The following is a 16,100-nucleotide window of genomic DNA, read 5'->3' on the forward strand; positions in this document are numbered from 1 at the left end:
TTAGAACGTGGTCGTTTGAAGGTCGGGTGATCTCCAGGTGGCTTTGTGGATATCTTTGCGGGGGAAGAAGGTGCTTCGGACTACCATACCACGGGTGGCAGCAATGTTTACGCATCACTGGCCGTAATCATTCGATACGGCGTGCAGGCTGTTTCGCCCGATTACTGGTCTGTACATTTCCTCCCTTCCTACCTGCGCGTTCATGTCGCCAACAACGATTTTCACGTCATGCGACGAGCAACCATCGTATGTTTGCTCTAACTGCGCGTAGAACGCTTCTTTCTCGCTTATTCATGTGGGCAGTGGACGTTGATGATGCTGTAGTTGAAGAAGCGGCCCTTAACTCCCAATATGCACATCCTTGCGTTGATCAGCTACCACCCGATCACACGTTGTCACATCTTGCCCAACACTATAAATCCTGTTCCCAGTTCATTGGTGGTGCCACAGCTTTGGTAGAAGGTATCCGCTCGATGCCCGCTTTTCCACACTTTCTGTCCAGTCAAACAAAGTTCCTGCAACGCCACGATGTCGAAGTTGTGGGGATGTATAGTTCGTCGTAGATTATCCTGTCACATCCTGCGAAACCTAGTGACTTGCAATTCCATGTTCCAAGTTTCCAATCGTAGTCCTTATTTCGCCGCGTGGGTCTTTGCCGATTGTATCGAGTCGTATTTCCTCCTATGTTATTCGCAATGGGGATTTTTACGGGTGGCTTATTGGGCCTACGCCAACACTCCTGTCTCGCCGGAGGGCCATCGTGCCAGTTCTGTTTAACGTCCCAACCAACACTGGGACGACCACGCTGATGGGGCTACCACCTTGGATCTAGCTGGGCGTGGTGCAGCGTTTCTTACTCAGCCGCTGGATACCAGAACAGACGCTGTTTGAGCCGCACCCCCTTGATGAACAGACGCTCGGGTCGTACCTCCTCAATCTAGCTGTTTTCAGAAGGACAACAGTGCCCAGGCTGCACTACCAGCTGGCGGTAAAGTATTCGACTCGTGGTGCAATAATCTTCATTTTTTTTCAACTCGTTGGATAAACAATTATTAATTGTTGATTTGTCGTGGGATTTTTAAAGATAAGAATCCGTTATTCAGCTACTTCTTTTAGCAAGAAATTGGGTTAGCTATAAATTTTAAATATTCTCTATTTTATAACTTCGGATAATTGAATGTCACCGCAAAAACCTGTTGCAGCAATAATTTCAACACAATCCTTATTATAATTTAACAAATAATTTATACTCCACCACAGAAACCACAAGCACCGCACACACTAAACGCTTTCAGCAAAATTTTGCTGAATTTTGCCGAGCTGAAGCGTCCAGCAAAGTTTTGTACTAAACTTTCAGCAAAGTTAGCTGAATTTCAGCAAAACGTTGCTGGTGATCAGCAGAGTTTGCTGAACGAATCAGCAAATTTTGCTGAATTTCAGTATTTTTTTGCTGATACCTTCAGCTCGGCAAAATTCAGCAAAATTTTACTGAAACCTCAAATCGATTTTTTGGTGTGCACGAAGGCCGAATCTGTCAGAAGCCACACTATAACACTCTCCGGCTCATTCATTTTGCTGCACGGGTGTCCATTTAGCGATGCCAAAAGTGGATGAGTTCCGCTGGCACAAGTAAGATAGGCAAAAGTGCCATCCTGGCTTCCCGGTCACGTACCTCTATAAAACAGGCGCGACAGGACAGGACGACCCGCGGGACACTACGAGTCCGGGCGCATGGTGGTGGCAAATTTTGCTCCGATCATTATCAGCAAATTAAATGCGACAAAAACCAGCATCGACAGGGACGTCGTTCCGCATTTTGGCTTCCAGGATTGTGATGATGATGATGACGTTGAGTGTGCCGTACTTGGTTGCCCGTTCCAGGTCCAACCGAGGGCGGTCCGAGTTATGAAATAGTTCAACTCCAGTAGCAGCGTGACGACGTGGAGCACAATGTAGGGCAGCAGGAGCATGGTGTTGGGCTGAAAATAGGGTAACTGCTGTTAGTGGGGTCCGGGTTGGGGGTGTTGGTTTATTATATCACTTGACACCACACTAGACCAGTGCGCTGGGTCGGGGCTAGCGGTCTGTGTTGAGCGATTAGTGGCCTGCCGATGAAAATATTGCATTTTGATGGCAACGAAAATGTTTCGTTCGACTGGTTGGCGGTTTGTGCAGTAGGGGGGCTTTGGTAGATATTGACCTTCAGGGTAGGAAGGGGTGATGCTGAATATACTGTACCTAATATCATTAGATAAACCGTCGGTGAGTTTTACTTTGAAAGTAAAATCAAACAATTAAAAGGCACATCGTGTATATTCCTTCAGGAATTCCTCCAGGAACTCCTTCAGGAAGTCCTTCAGGAATTCCTTCAGGGAGTCCTTCAGGAATTTCTCCTGGGATTCATTCAGGAATTCCTCCTGGGATTCCTTCAGAAATTCCTCCCGGGATTCCTTAAGGAATTCCTCCAGGGATTCCTTCAGGAATTCCTTCGGGGATTCCTTCAGGAATTCTTCCGGGGATTCCTTCAGGAATTCCTCCAGGGATTCCTTCAGGAATTCCTCCAGGGATTCCTTCAGGAATTCCTCCAGGGATTCCTTCAGGAATTCCTCCAGGGATTCCTTCAGGAATTCCTCCAGGGATTCCTTCAGGAATTCCTCCAGGGATTCCTTCAGGAATTCCTCCAGGGATTCCTTCAGGAATTCCTCCAGGGATTCCTTCAGGAATTCCTCCAGGGATTCCTTCAGGAATTCCTCCAGGGATTCCTTCAGGAATTCCTCCAGGGATTCCTTCAGGAATTCCTCCAGGGATTCCTTCAGGAATTCCTCCAGGGATTCCTTCAGGAATTCCTCCAGGGATTCCTTCAGGAATTCCTCCAGGGATTCCTTCAGGAATTCCTCCAGGGATTCCTTCAGGAATTCCTCCAGGGATTCCTTCAGGAATTCCTCCAGGGATTCCTTCAGGAATTCCTCCAGGGATTCCTTCAGGAATTTCTCCAGGGATTCCTTCAGGAATTCCTCCAGGGATTCCTTCAGGAATTCCTCCAGGGATTCCTTCAGGAATTCCGCCAGGGATTCCTTCAGGAATTCCGCCAGGGATTCCTTCAGGAATTCCGCCTGGGATTCCTTCAGGAATTCCGCCAGGGATTCCTTCAGGAATTCCTCTAGGGATTCCTTCAGGAATTCCTCTAGGGATTCCTTCAGGAATTCCTCCAGGGATTCCTTCAGGAATTCCTCCAGGGATTCCTTCAGGAATTCCTCCAGGGATTCCTTCAGGAATTCCTCCAGGGATTCCTTCAGGAATTCCTCCAGGGATTCCTTCAGGAATTCCTCCAGGGATTCCTTCAGGAATTCCTCCAGGGATTCCTTCAGGAATTCCTCCAGGGATTCCTTCAGGAATTCCTCCAGGGATTCCTTCAGGAATTCCTCCAGGGATTCCTTCAGGAATTCCTCCAGGGATTCCTTCAGGAATTCCTCCAGGGATTCCTTCAGGAATTCCTCCAGGGATTCCTTCAGGAATTCCTCCAGGGATTCCTTCAGGAATTCCTCCAGGGATTCCTTCAGGAATTCCTCCAGGGATTCCTTCAGGAATTCCTCCAGGGATTCCTTCAGGAATTCCTCCAGGGATTCCTTCAGGAATTCCTCCAGGGATTCCTTCAGGAATTCCTCCAGGAATTCCTTCAGGAATTCCTCCAGGAATTCCTTCAGGAATTCCTCCAGGGATTCCTTAAGGAATTCCTCCATAGATTCCTTCAGGAATTCCTCCAGGGATTCCTTCAGGAATTCCTCCAGGGATTCCTTCAGGAATCCCTCCAGGGATTCCTTCAGGAATTCTTCCAGGGATTCCTTCAGAAATTCTTTCATGGATTTCTTTCAGGAATTCCACCAGGGATTCCTTCAGGAATTCCTCCAGGGGTTCCTTCAGGAATTCCTCCAGGGATTCCTTCAGGAATTCCTCCCAAGATAACTCCAGGATTTTCTCCAGGGATACCTTTAGGAATTCCTCCAGGGATACCTTCAGGAATTCTTCCAGAGATTCCTTCAGGAATTCCTCCAAGTACTCCTTCAAGGATTCCTTCAGGGATTCCTCCAGCGATTCCTTCAGGAATTCCTCCAGGGATTCCTTCAGGAATTCCTCCAGGGATTCCTTCAGGAATTTCTCCGGGGATTCCTTCAGGAGTTCCTCCAGGGATCCCTTCAGGAGTTCCTCCAGGGATTCCTTTAGGAATTCCTCCAGGGATTCCTTCAGGAATTTCTCCAGGGATTCCTTCAGGAATTTCTCCAGGGATTCCTTCAGGAATTCCTTCAGGAATTCCTCCAGGGATTCCTTCAGGAATTCCTCCAGGGATTCCTTCAGGAATTCCTCCAGGGATTCCTTCAGGAATTCCTCCAGGGATTCCTTAAGGAATTCCTCCAGGGATTCCTTCAGGAATTCCTCCAGGGATTCCTTCAGGAATTCCTCCAGGGATTCCTTCAGGAATTCCTCCAGGGATTCCTTCAGGAATTCCTCCAGGGATTCCTTCAGGAATTCCTCCAGGGATTCCTTCAGGAATTCCTCCAGGGATTCCTTCAGGAATTCCTCCAGGGATTCCTTCAGGAATTCCTCCAGGAATTCCTTCAGGAATTCCTCCAGGAATTCCTTCAGGAATTCCTCCAGGGACTCCTTCAGGAATTCCTCCAGGGATTCCTTCAGGAATTCCTCCAGGGATTCCTTCAGGAATTCCTCCAGGGATTCCTTCAGGAATTCCTCCAGGGATTCCTTCAGGAATTCCTCCAGGGATTCCTTCAGGAATTCCTCCAGGGATTCCTTCAGGAATTCCTCCAGGGATTTCTTCAGGAATTCCTCCAGGGATTCCTTCAGGAATTCCTCCAGGGATTCCTTCAGGAATTCCTCCGGGGATTCCTTCAGGAATTACTCCGGGGATTCCTTCAGGAATTCCTCCAGGGATTCCTTCAGGAATTCCTCCGGGGATTCCTTCAGGAATTCCTCCGGGGATTCCTTCAGGAATTCCTCCGGGGATTCCTTCAGGAATTACTCCGGGGATTCCTTCAGGAATTCCTCCAGGGATTCCTTCAGGAATTCCTCCAGGGATTCCTTCAGGAATTCCTCCAGGGATTCCTTCAGGAATTCCTCCGGGGATTCCTTCAGGAATTCCTCCGGGGATTTCTTCAGGAATTTCTCCGGGGATTCCTTCAGGAATTCCTCCGGGGATTCCTTCAGGAATTCCTCCGGGGATTCCTTCAGGAATTCGTCCGGGGATTCCTTCAGGAATTCCTCCGGGGATTCCTTCAGGAATTCCTCCGGGGATTCCTTCAGGAATTCCTCCGGGGATTCCTTCAGGAATTCCTCCGGGGATTCCTTCAGGAATTCCTCCGGGGATTCCTTCAGGAATTCCTCCGGGGATTCCTTCAGGAATTCCTCCGGGGATTCCTTCAGGAATTCCTCCGGGGATTCCTTCAGGAATTCCTCCGGGGATTCCTTCAGGAATTCCTCCGGGGATTCCTTCAGGAATTCCTCCGGGGATTCCTTCAGGAATTCCTCCAGAGATTCCTTCAGGAATTCCTCCGGGGATTCCTTCAGGAATTCCTCCGGGGATTCCTTCAGGAATTCCTCCGGGGATTCCTTCAGGAATTCCTCCGGGGATTCCTTCAGGAATTCCTCCGGGGATTCCTTCAGGAATTCCTCCGGGGATTCCTTCAGGAATTCCTCCGGGGATTCCTTCAGGAATTCCTCCGGGGATTCCTTCAGGAATTCCTCCGGGGATTCCTTCAGGAATTCCTCCGGGGATTCCTTCAGGAATTCCTCCGGGGATTCCTTCAGGAATTCCTCCGGGGATTCCTTCAGGAATTCCTCCGGGGATTCCTTCAGGAATTCCTCCGGGGATTCCTTCAGGAATTCCTCCGGGGATTCCTTCAGGAATTCCTCCGGGGATTCCTTCAGGAATTCCTCCGGGGATTCCTTCAGGAATTCCTCCGGGGATTCCTTCAGGAATTCGTCCGGAGATTCCTTCAGGAATTCGTCCGGGGATTCCTTCAGGAATTCGTCCGGGGATTCCTTCAGGAATTCGTCCGGGGATTCCTTCAGGAATTCCTCCGGGGATTCCTTCAGGAATTCGTCCGGGGATTACTTCAGGAATTCGTCCGGGGATTACTTCAGGAATTCGTCCGGGGATTACTTCAGGAATTCGTCCGGGGATTCCTTCAGGACTTCCTCCGGGGATTCCTTCAGGAATTCCTCCGGGGATTCCTTCAGGAATTCCTCCGGGGATTCCTTCAGGAATTCCTCCGGGGATTCCTTCAGGAATTCCTCCGGGGATTCCTTCAGGAATTCCTCCGGGGATTCCTTCAGGAATTCCTCCAGGGATTCCTTCAGGAATTCCTCCGGGGATTCCTTCAGGAATTCCTCCAGGGATTCCTTCAGGAATTCCTCCAGGGATTCCTTCAGGAATTCCTCCAGGGATTCCTTCAGGAATTCCTCCAGGGATTCCTTCAGGAATTCCTCCAGGGATTCCTTCAGGAATTCCTCCAGGGATTCCTTCAGGAATTCCTCCAGGGATTCCTTCAGGAATTCCTCCAGGGATTCCTTCAGGAATTCCTCCAGGGATTCCTTCAGGAATTCCTCCAGGGATTCCTTCAGGAATTCCTCCAGGGATTCCTTCAGGAATTCCTCCAGGGATTCCTTCAGGAATTCCTCCAGGGATTCCTTCAGGAATTCCTCCAGGGATTCCTTCAGGAATTCCTCCAGGGATTCCTTCAGGAATTCCTCCAGGGATTCCTTCAGGAATTCCTCCAGGGATTCCTTCAGGAATTCCTCCAGGGATTCCTTCAGGAATTCCTCCAGGGATTCCTTCAGGAATTCCTCCAGGGATTCCTTCAGGAATTCCTCCAGGGATTCCTTCAGGAATTCCTCCAGGGATTCCTTCAGGAATTCCTCCAGGGATTCCTTCAGGAATTCCTCCAGGGATTCCTTCAGGAATTCCTCCAGGGATTCCTTCAGGAATTCCTCCAGGGATTCCTTCAGGAATTCCTCCAGGGATTCCTTCAGGAATTCCTCCAGGGATTCCTTCAGGAATTCCTCCAGGGATTCCTTCAGGAATTCCTCCAGGGATTCCTTCAGGAATTCCTCCAGGGATTCCTTCAGGAATTCCTCCAGGGATTCCTTCAGGAATTCCTCCAGGGATTCCTTCAGGAATTCCGCCAGGGATTCCTTCAGGAATTCCGCCAGGGATTCCTTCAGGAATTCCGCCAGGGATTCCTTCAGGAATTCCGCCAGGGATTCCTTCAGGAATTCCGCCAGGGATTCCTTCAGGAATTCCGCCAGGGATTCCTTCAGGAATTCCGCCAGGGATTCCTTCAGGAATTCCGCCAGGGATTCCTTCAGGAATTCCGCCAGGGATTCCTTCAGGAATTCCTCTAGGGATTCCTTCAGGAATTCCTACAGGGATTCCTTCAGGAATTCCTCCAGGGATTCCTTCAGGAATTCCTCCAGGGATTCCTTCAGGAATTCCTCCAGGGATTCCTTCAGGAATTCCTCCAGGGATTCCTTCAGGAATTCCTCCAGGGATTCCTTCAGGAATTCCTCCAGGGATTCCTTCAGGAATTCCTCCAGGGATTCCTTCAGGAATTCCTCCAGGGATTCCTTCAGGAATTCCTCCAGGGATTCCTTCAGGAATTCCTCCAGGGATTCCTTCAGGAATTCCTCCAGGGATTCCTTCAGGAATTCCTCCAGGGATTCCTTCAGGAATTCCTCCAGGAATTCCTTCAGGAATTCCTCCAGGAATTCCTTCAGGAATTCCTCCAGGGATTCCTTCAGGAATTCCTCCAGGGATTCCTTCAGGAATCCCTCCAGGGATTCCTTCAGGAATCCCTCCAGGGATTCCTTCAGGAATTCTTCCAGGGATTCCTTCAGAAATTCTTTCATGGATTTCTTTCAGGAATTCCACCAGGGATTCCTTCAGGAATTCCTCCAGGGGTTCCTTCAGGAATTCCTCCAGGGATTCCTTCAGGAATTCCTCCCGGGATAACTCCAGGATTTTCTCCAGGGATACCTTTAGGAATTCCTCCAGGGATACCTTCAGGAATTCTTCCAGAGATTCCTTCAGGAATTCCTCCAAGTACTCCTTCAAGGATTCCTTCAGGGATTCCTCCAGCGATTCCTTCAGGAATTCCTCCAGGGATTCCTTCAGGAATTCCTCCAGGGATTCCTTCAGGAATTTCTCCGGGGATTCCTTCAGGAGTTCCTCCAGGGATCCCTTCAGGAGTTCCTCCAGGGATTCCTTTAGGAATTCCTCCAGGGATTCCTTCAGGAATTTCTCCAGGGATTCCTTCAGGAATTTCTCCAGGGATTCCTTCAGGAATTTCTCCAGGGATTCCTTCAGGAATTCCTTCAGGAATTCCTCCAGGGATTCCTTCAGGAATTCCTCCAGGGGTTCCTTCAGGAATTCCTCCAGGGATTCCTTCAGGAATTCCTCCAGGGATTCCTTCAGGAATTCCTCCAGGGATTCCTTCAGGAATTCCTCCAGGGATTCCTTCAGGAATTCCTCCAGGGATTCCTTCAGGAATTCCTCCAGGGATTCCTTCAGGAATTCCTCCAGGGATTCCTTCAGGAATTCCTCCAGGAATTCCTTCAGGAATTCCTCCAGGAATTCCTTCAGGAATTCCTCCAGGAATTCCTTCAGGAATTCCTCCAGGAATTCCTTCAGGAATTCCTCCAGGAATTCCTTCAGGAATTCCTCCAGGGACTCCTTCAGGAATTCCTCCAGGGATTCCTTCAGGAATTCCTCCAGGGATTCCTTCAGGAATTCCTCCAGGGATTCCTTCAGGAATTCCTCCAGGGATTCCTTCAGGAATTCCTCCAGGGATTCCTTCAGGAATTCCTCCAGGGATTCCTTCAGGAATTCCTCCAGGGATTCCTTCAGGAATTCCTCCAGGGATTCCTTCAGGAATTCCTCCAGGGATTCCTTCAGGAATTCCTCCAGGGATTCCTTCAGGAATTCCTCCAGGGATTCCTTCAGGAATTCCTCCAGGGATTTCTTCAGGAATTCCTCCAAGGATTCCTTCAGGAATTCCTCCAGGGATTCCTTCAGGAATTCCTCCAGGGATTCCTTCAGGAATTCCTAAAGGGATTCCTTCAGGAATTCCTCCAGGGATTCCTTCAGGAATTCCTCCGGGGATTCCTTCAGGAATTACTCCGGGGATTCCTTCAGGAATTCCTCCAGGGATTCCTTCAGGAATTCCTCCGGGGATTCCTTCAGGAATTCCTCCGGGGATTCCTTCAGGAATTCCTCCGGGGATTCCTTCAGGAATTCCTCCGGGGATTCCTTCAGGAATTACTCCGGGGATTCCTTCAGGAATTCCTCCAGGGATTCCTTCAGGAATTCCTCCAGGGATTCCTTCAGGAATTCCTCCAGGGATTCCTTCAGGAATTCCTCCAGGGATTCCTTCAGGAATTCCTCCGGGGATTCCTTCAGGAATTCCTCCGGGGATTCCTTCAGGAATTCCTCCGGGGATTTCTTCAGGAATTTCTCCGGGGATTCCTTCAGGAATTCCTCCGGGGATTCCTTCAGGAATTCCTCCGGGGATTCCTTCAGGAATTCCTCCGGGGATTCCTTCAGGAATTCCTCCGGGGATTCCTTCAGGAATTCCTCCGGGGATTCCTTCAGGAATTCCTCCGGGGATTCCTTCAGGAATTCCTCCGGGGATTCCTTCAGGAATTCCTCCGGGGATTCCTTCAGGAATTCCTCCGGGGATTCCTTCAGGAATTCCTCCGGGGATTCCTTCAGGAATTCCTCCGGGGATTCCTTCAGGAATTCCTCCGGGGATTCCTTCAGGAATTCCTCCGGGGATTCCTTCAGGAATTCCTCCGGGGATTCCTTCAGGAATTCCTCCGGGGATTCCTTCAGGAATTCCTCCGGGGATTCCTTCAGGAATTCCTCCAGAGATTCCTTCAGGAATTCCTCCGGGGATTCCTTCAGGAATTCCTCCGGGGATTCCTTCAGGAATTCCTCCGGGGATTCCTTCAGGAATTCCTCCGGGGATTCCTTCAGGAATTCCTCCAGGGATTCCTTCAGGAATTCCTCCGGGGATTCCTTCAGGAATTCCTCCGGGGATTCCTTCAGGAATTCCTCCGGGGATTCCTTCAGGAATTCCTCCGGGGATTCCTTCAGGAATTCCTCCGGGGATTCCTTCAGGAATTCCTCCGGGGATTCCTTCAGGAATTCCTCCGGGGATTCCTTCAGTAATTCCTCCGGGGATTCCTTCAGGAATTCCTCCGGGGATTCCTTCAGGAATTCCTCCGGGGATTCCTTCAGGAATTCCTCCGGGGATTCCTTCAGGAATTCCTCCGGGGATTCCTTCAGGAATTCCTCCGGGGATTCCTTCAGGAATTCCTCCGGGGATTCCTTCAGGAATTCCTCCGGGGATTCCTTCAGGAATTCCCCCGGGGATTCCTTCAGGAATTCCTCCGGGGATTCCTTCAGGAATTCGTCCGGAGATTCCTTCAGGAATTCGTCCGGGGATTCCTTCAGGAATTCGTCCGGGGATTCCTTCAGGAATTCCTCCGGGGATCCCTTCAGGAATTCGTCCGGGGATTACTTCAGGAATTCGTCCGGGGATTACTTCAGGAATTCGTCCGGGGATTACTTCAGGAATTCGTCCGGGGATTACTTCAAGAATTCGTCCGGGGATTACTTCAGGAATTCGTCCGGGGATTCCTTCAGGACTTCCTCCGGGGATTCCTTCAGGAATTCCTCCGGGGATTCCTTCAGGAATTCCTCCGGGGATTCCTTCAGGAATTCCTCCGGGGATTCCTTCAGGAATTCCTCCGGGGATTCCTTCAGGAATTCCTCCAGGGATTCCTTCAGGAATTTCTCCAGGGATTCCTTCAGGAATTCCTCCAGGGATTCCTTCAGGAATTCCTCCAGGGATTCCTTCAGGAATTCCTCCAGGGATTCCTTCAGGAATTCCTCCAGGGATTCCTTCAGGAATTCCTCCAGGGATTCCTTCAGGAATTCCTCCAGGGATTCCTTCAGGAATTCCTCCAGGGATTCCTTCAGGAATTCCTCCAGGGATTCCTTCAGGAATTCCTCCAGGGATTCCTTCAGGAATTCCTCCAGGGATTCCTTCAGGAATTCCTCCAGGGATTCCTTCAGGAATTCCTCCAGGGATTCGTTCAGGAATTCCTCCAGGGATTCCTTCAGGAATTCCTCCAGGGATTCCTTCAGGAATTCCTCCAGAAATTCCTTCAGGAATTCCTCCAGGGATTCCTTCAGGAATTCCTCCAGGGATTCCTTCAGGAATTCCTCCAGGGATTCCTTCAGGAATTCCTCCGGGGATTCCTTCAGGAATTCCTCCAGGGATTCCTTCAGGAATTCCTCGAGAAATTCCTTCAGGAATTCCTCCAGAAATTCCTTCAGGAATTCCTCTAGAAATTCCGTCAGGAATTCCTCCAGGGATTCCTTCAGGAATTCCTCCAGGGATTCCTTCAGGAATTCTTCCAGGGATTCCTTCAGGAATTCCTCCAGGGATTCCTTCAGGAATTCCTCCAGGGATTCCTTCAGGAATTCCTCCAGGGATTCCTTCAGGAATTCCTCCAGGGATTCCTTCAGGAATTCCTCCAGGGATTCCTTCAGGAATTCCTCCAGGGATTCCTTCAGGAATTCCTCCAGGGATTCCTTCAGGAATTCCTCCGGGGATTCCTTCAGGAATTCCTCCGGGGATTCCTTCAGGAATTCCTCCGGGGATTCCTTCAGGAATTCCTCCGGGGATTCCTTCAGGAATTCCTCCGGGGATTCCTTCAGGAATTCCTCCGGGGATTCCTTCAGGAATTCCTCCGGGGATTCCTTCAGGAATTCCTCCAGGGATTCCTTCAGGAATTCCTCCAGGGATTCCTTCAGGAATTCCTCCAGAGATTCCTTCAGGAATTCCTCCAGAGATTCCTTCAGGAATTCCTCCAGAGATTCCTTCAGGAATTCCTCCAGAGATTCCTTCAGGAATTCCTCCAGAGATTCCTTCAGGAATTCCTCCAGAGATTCCTTCAGGAATTCCTCCAGAGATTCCTTCAGGAATTCTTCCAGAGATTCCTTCAGGAATTCCTCCAGAGATTCCTTCAGGAATTCCTCCAGAGATTCCTTCAGGAATTCCTCCAGAGATTCCTTCAGGAATTCCTCCAGAGATTCCTTCAGGAATTCCTCCAGAGATTCCTTCAGGAATTCCTCCAGGGATTCCTTCAGGAATTCCTCCAGGGATTCCTTCAGGAATTCCTCCAGGGATTCCTTCAGGAATTCTTCTAGGGATTCCTTCAGGAATTCCTCCAGGGATTCCTTCAGGAATTCCTCCAGGGATTCCTTCAGGAATTCCTCCAGGGATTCCTTCAGGAATTCTTCTAGGGATTCCTTCAGGAATTCCTCCAGGGATTCCTTCAGGAATTCCTCCAGGGATTCCTTCAGGAATTCCTCCAGGGATTCCTTCAGGAATTCCTCCAGGGATTCCTTCAGGAATTCCTCCAGGGATTCCTTCAGGAATTCCTCCAGGGATTCCTTCAGGAATTCCTCCAGGGATTCCTTCAGGAATTCCTCCAGGGATTCCTTCAGGAATTCCTCCTGGGATTCCTTCAGGAATTCCTCCGGGGATTCCTTCAGGGATTTCTTAAGAAATTCCTGCAGGGATTCACCCAAACCCCCCTTGAGCACGAGCTTGGATGGATGGATTTTCTTGTGGAAAATGTCGAAGTGATAGAAACATGCTACATGTATGCACTGAACTGTAAATAAAGCTATTTTCAAGTCCATAAATAATACCAAGAAGAAAAATACAAAACCCACCTTCAGCAATCCGTAAATGGCCAATCCATTGGTCTGCACCATGATCATCTCCATCATAAAATGCATATTCCTGCTAATGTTCCGGAACCGGCCGCCGGCTCCCATGGCCGCTCCATTTCCGCCTCTAGCAGCGCTACCGATGCGCTTCCGCTCCGTTAGCTCGTGTATCGCAAAGCACTAAACTGGTGCAAAAGAAGAGAGAGAGAAAAGAAGCGCAACAACCAAGGTTGTCAACACAAACGAGATGAAAATTGCACAAAAGCACTAATTATCGAGGGATTTCCATCATCATGGCGGGCGAAGTGCTGGCTGCACAGTGGCTGATTTCGTTTGTTTGGTGCGGCTAATTAATGACTTTGAAAATATGAAGTTTACTAAGTTGCTAGATGTGTAACTAGCTGCTTTTGAAGAAATGGTGGATAGATCAATCCCCCTAAAAGTGAGATTAAAATCATAGAAACAAACCTAAGAAAGGGCTGACATTGAAAACCCAATGAAAAACTTGATGTACCTTAAATAGTTTCACAGTTAAAAATTTGCTGATCGCAACACAATTATTTGAAACAACTTTTTGTAATACTTCTGTGAAGACATCAGCCTTGCATCTTGAAAAAAAAAGTTCATTATCTCACTTTTTGGGGGATTGATCATTTTTATTAGTACCTATATACTTCCTGGAGGCCGTATCATGGCACTAAATGACATTTATTCAGCTCGTTGAATTTACAAAACAAGGCAGAGTGCTCGCTGTTGCACACTGGTTCTTACGAGCTAAGTCCTTAACAATTTTAACCACAAATTCTAACCTAATGAATCAGTGTGCGCTAACGACGGAGCCGAACTACACCGCTAGCAACTAGAAAGTATGACATCACCCATCTAGCTTACCGCTTCCACAACGTTGATCAGCACGGCGTACCACTTGATGAACTGAGCAGACCGCCAGGAACTGTTCAATCGGGTCTCGAACTGATGCAGAAAGCCACCGACCGGCAGCCCGGCCCAGGTGGTCAAGCTTAATTGATGCTGATTTGCGAATGGTGTCGGTTGCATCGGAGGCACGTTCAACCGAGCGGAACATATCGATCGATAGCAGGACATTGTGTGGTGGCTGCTTGTGCCCCAGAAAACGGAGTGGCTTTCTGCGAAGATTATTGCGCGCGGTCGAGCAGATGAAATTGGGTGGATTGGAATTCTGTGTAGAGGCTCAACCAAAGCAATGACTGACTCGGTTTTGAGATGCTTAGAATTTGGGTCAGTGATTGCAAACTGACACATGAACGATAGGCTCCTATGATGCTTCAATAACCCGTAAACACCCGGTATGCATGGTATGCATGGAAATGCATGGTACCTCCCTCCTTTTGCTGGTAGCCAGAAATACGTGGCTTATTTTTTTGTATTTTTTTTTTTTTGTGAATTCTACATGTTGTGGCTCAAATTTCATCATTTTGCTAATAATTAATAGTTTTCACTGATCCTTGACATGCAATGTATTTCTACCCATCATAGTCTGTTGAAGTTTTGTCCCCAGAGCTATTCTAAGGCCTCCAAAGTACTTCGAAATTTGTGTCACAAATCCAACATCCTATACCCAATTTTATACACGTTGAATCATCACAAAACATAGTCTACGGTACTCAGAAAGCCTCAAACCACTCCTAGAAAATTCATGGCACATGTACCGGGTGATCTAGGTCATCCAAACTATTCTGGAATTCATTTTCTTAAGATCTACAACATATACCATCATTTATGTTCACACTGATCAAGAAATTTGGTCACGTTGATACCCATTAGACCCCGTAATGCTACGAGCAACTCGTAGCAACTCGGACATTCCGTGAAATACAAATGGCCTCCAAAACACTTTGAAGTTTGGGTTACGATATCTGCATACTGTATCATGCCTAAATTGCGAAACATATTCGTGGAATGTAGTCTATACTGCTGATGAAGCCTCAGTGCACAACTATAATGGTTTTGGAACATTCATGGGATATTTCAGGTTTTCCAAACTATTCTGGAATTAGGACCTTCAAAGTCTACAGGCTCTACTCTTGGTTTTGATCACTCTATCGGCATAATTCTTTCACGATTGTGTCTGTTGCACCTCATAATATTACGAGTATCTCTATGTGTTGCTATTTGGGTGTCCATTGGCATACAAATGGACCCAATATCTGTAAAGCTTAGAATACTTTTATTGTAGTGAATGCTCGCGGAATATAATCTACACTACTCTTAGAACCTCAGAGTACAGTTCTGATGACTTAGCAATGTTCATTTGGTGATCTAGGTCATCCAAACTTTTCTGGAATTAGGACCTTCAAGCCCCACCAACTCTACACTTGAATCTGTTTACTTTATCGGTGTAGTTCCCTTAAAAAATCCTTCAGGAATTCCTCTAAAACTTTCGCCAAGAATTTCTCAAATAATTCCAAACAATTTCTGCCAATAATTCCTGGAAGAATTCCTCCAGGATTTTTTCTATGAATTTCTCCAAAATTCTTCCAGGAGTTCCTCCAAGAATTCCACCAGACATTCCTACAAGAATCCCTCTAGGAATTTGTTGATGAATCCCTTCAAGAATTCCACCTGGAATTTCTACAAGGACCTCTTCGGATATTACTCTAAAAATTATGCCAAAAATTCTTCAAATAATCCCTCTTGCAATTTCTCCAAGATTTTCTCCAGGAATACCTCATAGACTTCCAATTCCTCCAGGAATTCCTTCAAGAGTTACTTCAGGAATTCCTCCAAGAATTCCTCTATAAAATTTTCCTAGAAGCTCTCAAGGAATTTCTCCAGAAATTTCTCAAAGAATTTCTACAGAAACCTGCAGAAAATTGTCCACAAATTCTTCCAAAATTCACTCCAGGGATTCATCAGAAATTACTTTCAGAAATTTCTTCAGAAACTCCTCCAGGAATTACTTCAGGAAATCTTCCAGGAGCTTCTTCCAGAATGCCTCGAAAAATTCTTCCAGGAATTCCTCCAGGGATATTTCAGGAAATATTTTCAAGAATTGCTCCAGATATTTCTTCATGAATATCCCCAGAGTGCTTCAGGAAACCTTCCTCAAGAAAATATTCCTGGGTTTACTCTAAGAATTCGTCCAAGAATTCCTTCAGGGATTTCCTCAGAAATTTCACCCAAAATTGTTGAGGAATTACGCCCAAAATTCCTCCCGAAATTATTGTGGGAATTCCTTCAGGAATTACTCTTGGAATTTCTCCAGGAACTCTTACAGGAATTCTAGAGTAAATTCTTCTTGGAATTC

The 16,100-nt window shown here is 47.8% G+C and overlaps 1 protein-coding gene across 1 annotated transcript; it reads right to left on the bottom strand.

Moving 5' to 3' along the window:
• Window positions 1-1,522: 1,522 nt before the first annotated feature.
• LOC109425894 (uncharacterized) lies at window positions 1,523-14,138 on the bottom strand. The gene is made up of 3 exons (XM_062860866.1): window positions 13,706-14,138; window positions 12,818-12,994; window positions 1,523-1,979 (listed from the first exon to the last, which is right to left on the bottom strand). The coding sequence occupies exons 1-3, from the start codon at window positions 14,093-14,095 to the stop codon at window positions 1,716-1,718; spliced, it is 831 nt and encodes a 276-aa protein (XP_062716850.1). The 5' UTR covers window positions 14,096-14,138; the 3' UTR covers window positions 1,523-1,715.
• Window positions 14,139-16,100: the final 1,962 nt, after the last annotated feature.

Source organism: Aedes albopictus, chromosome 3, assembly GCF_035046485.1.
Source record: "Aedes albopictus strain Foshan chromosome 3, AalbF5, whole genome shotgun sequence".
In the NCBI taxonomy this organism is placed as follows: Eukaryota; Metazoa; Arthropoda; class Insecta; order Diptera; family Culicidae; genus Aedes; species Aedes albopictus.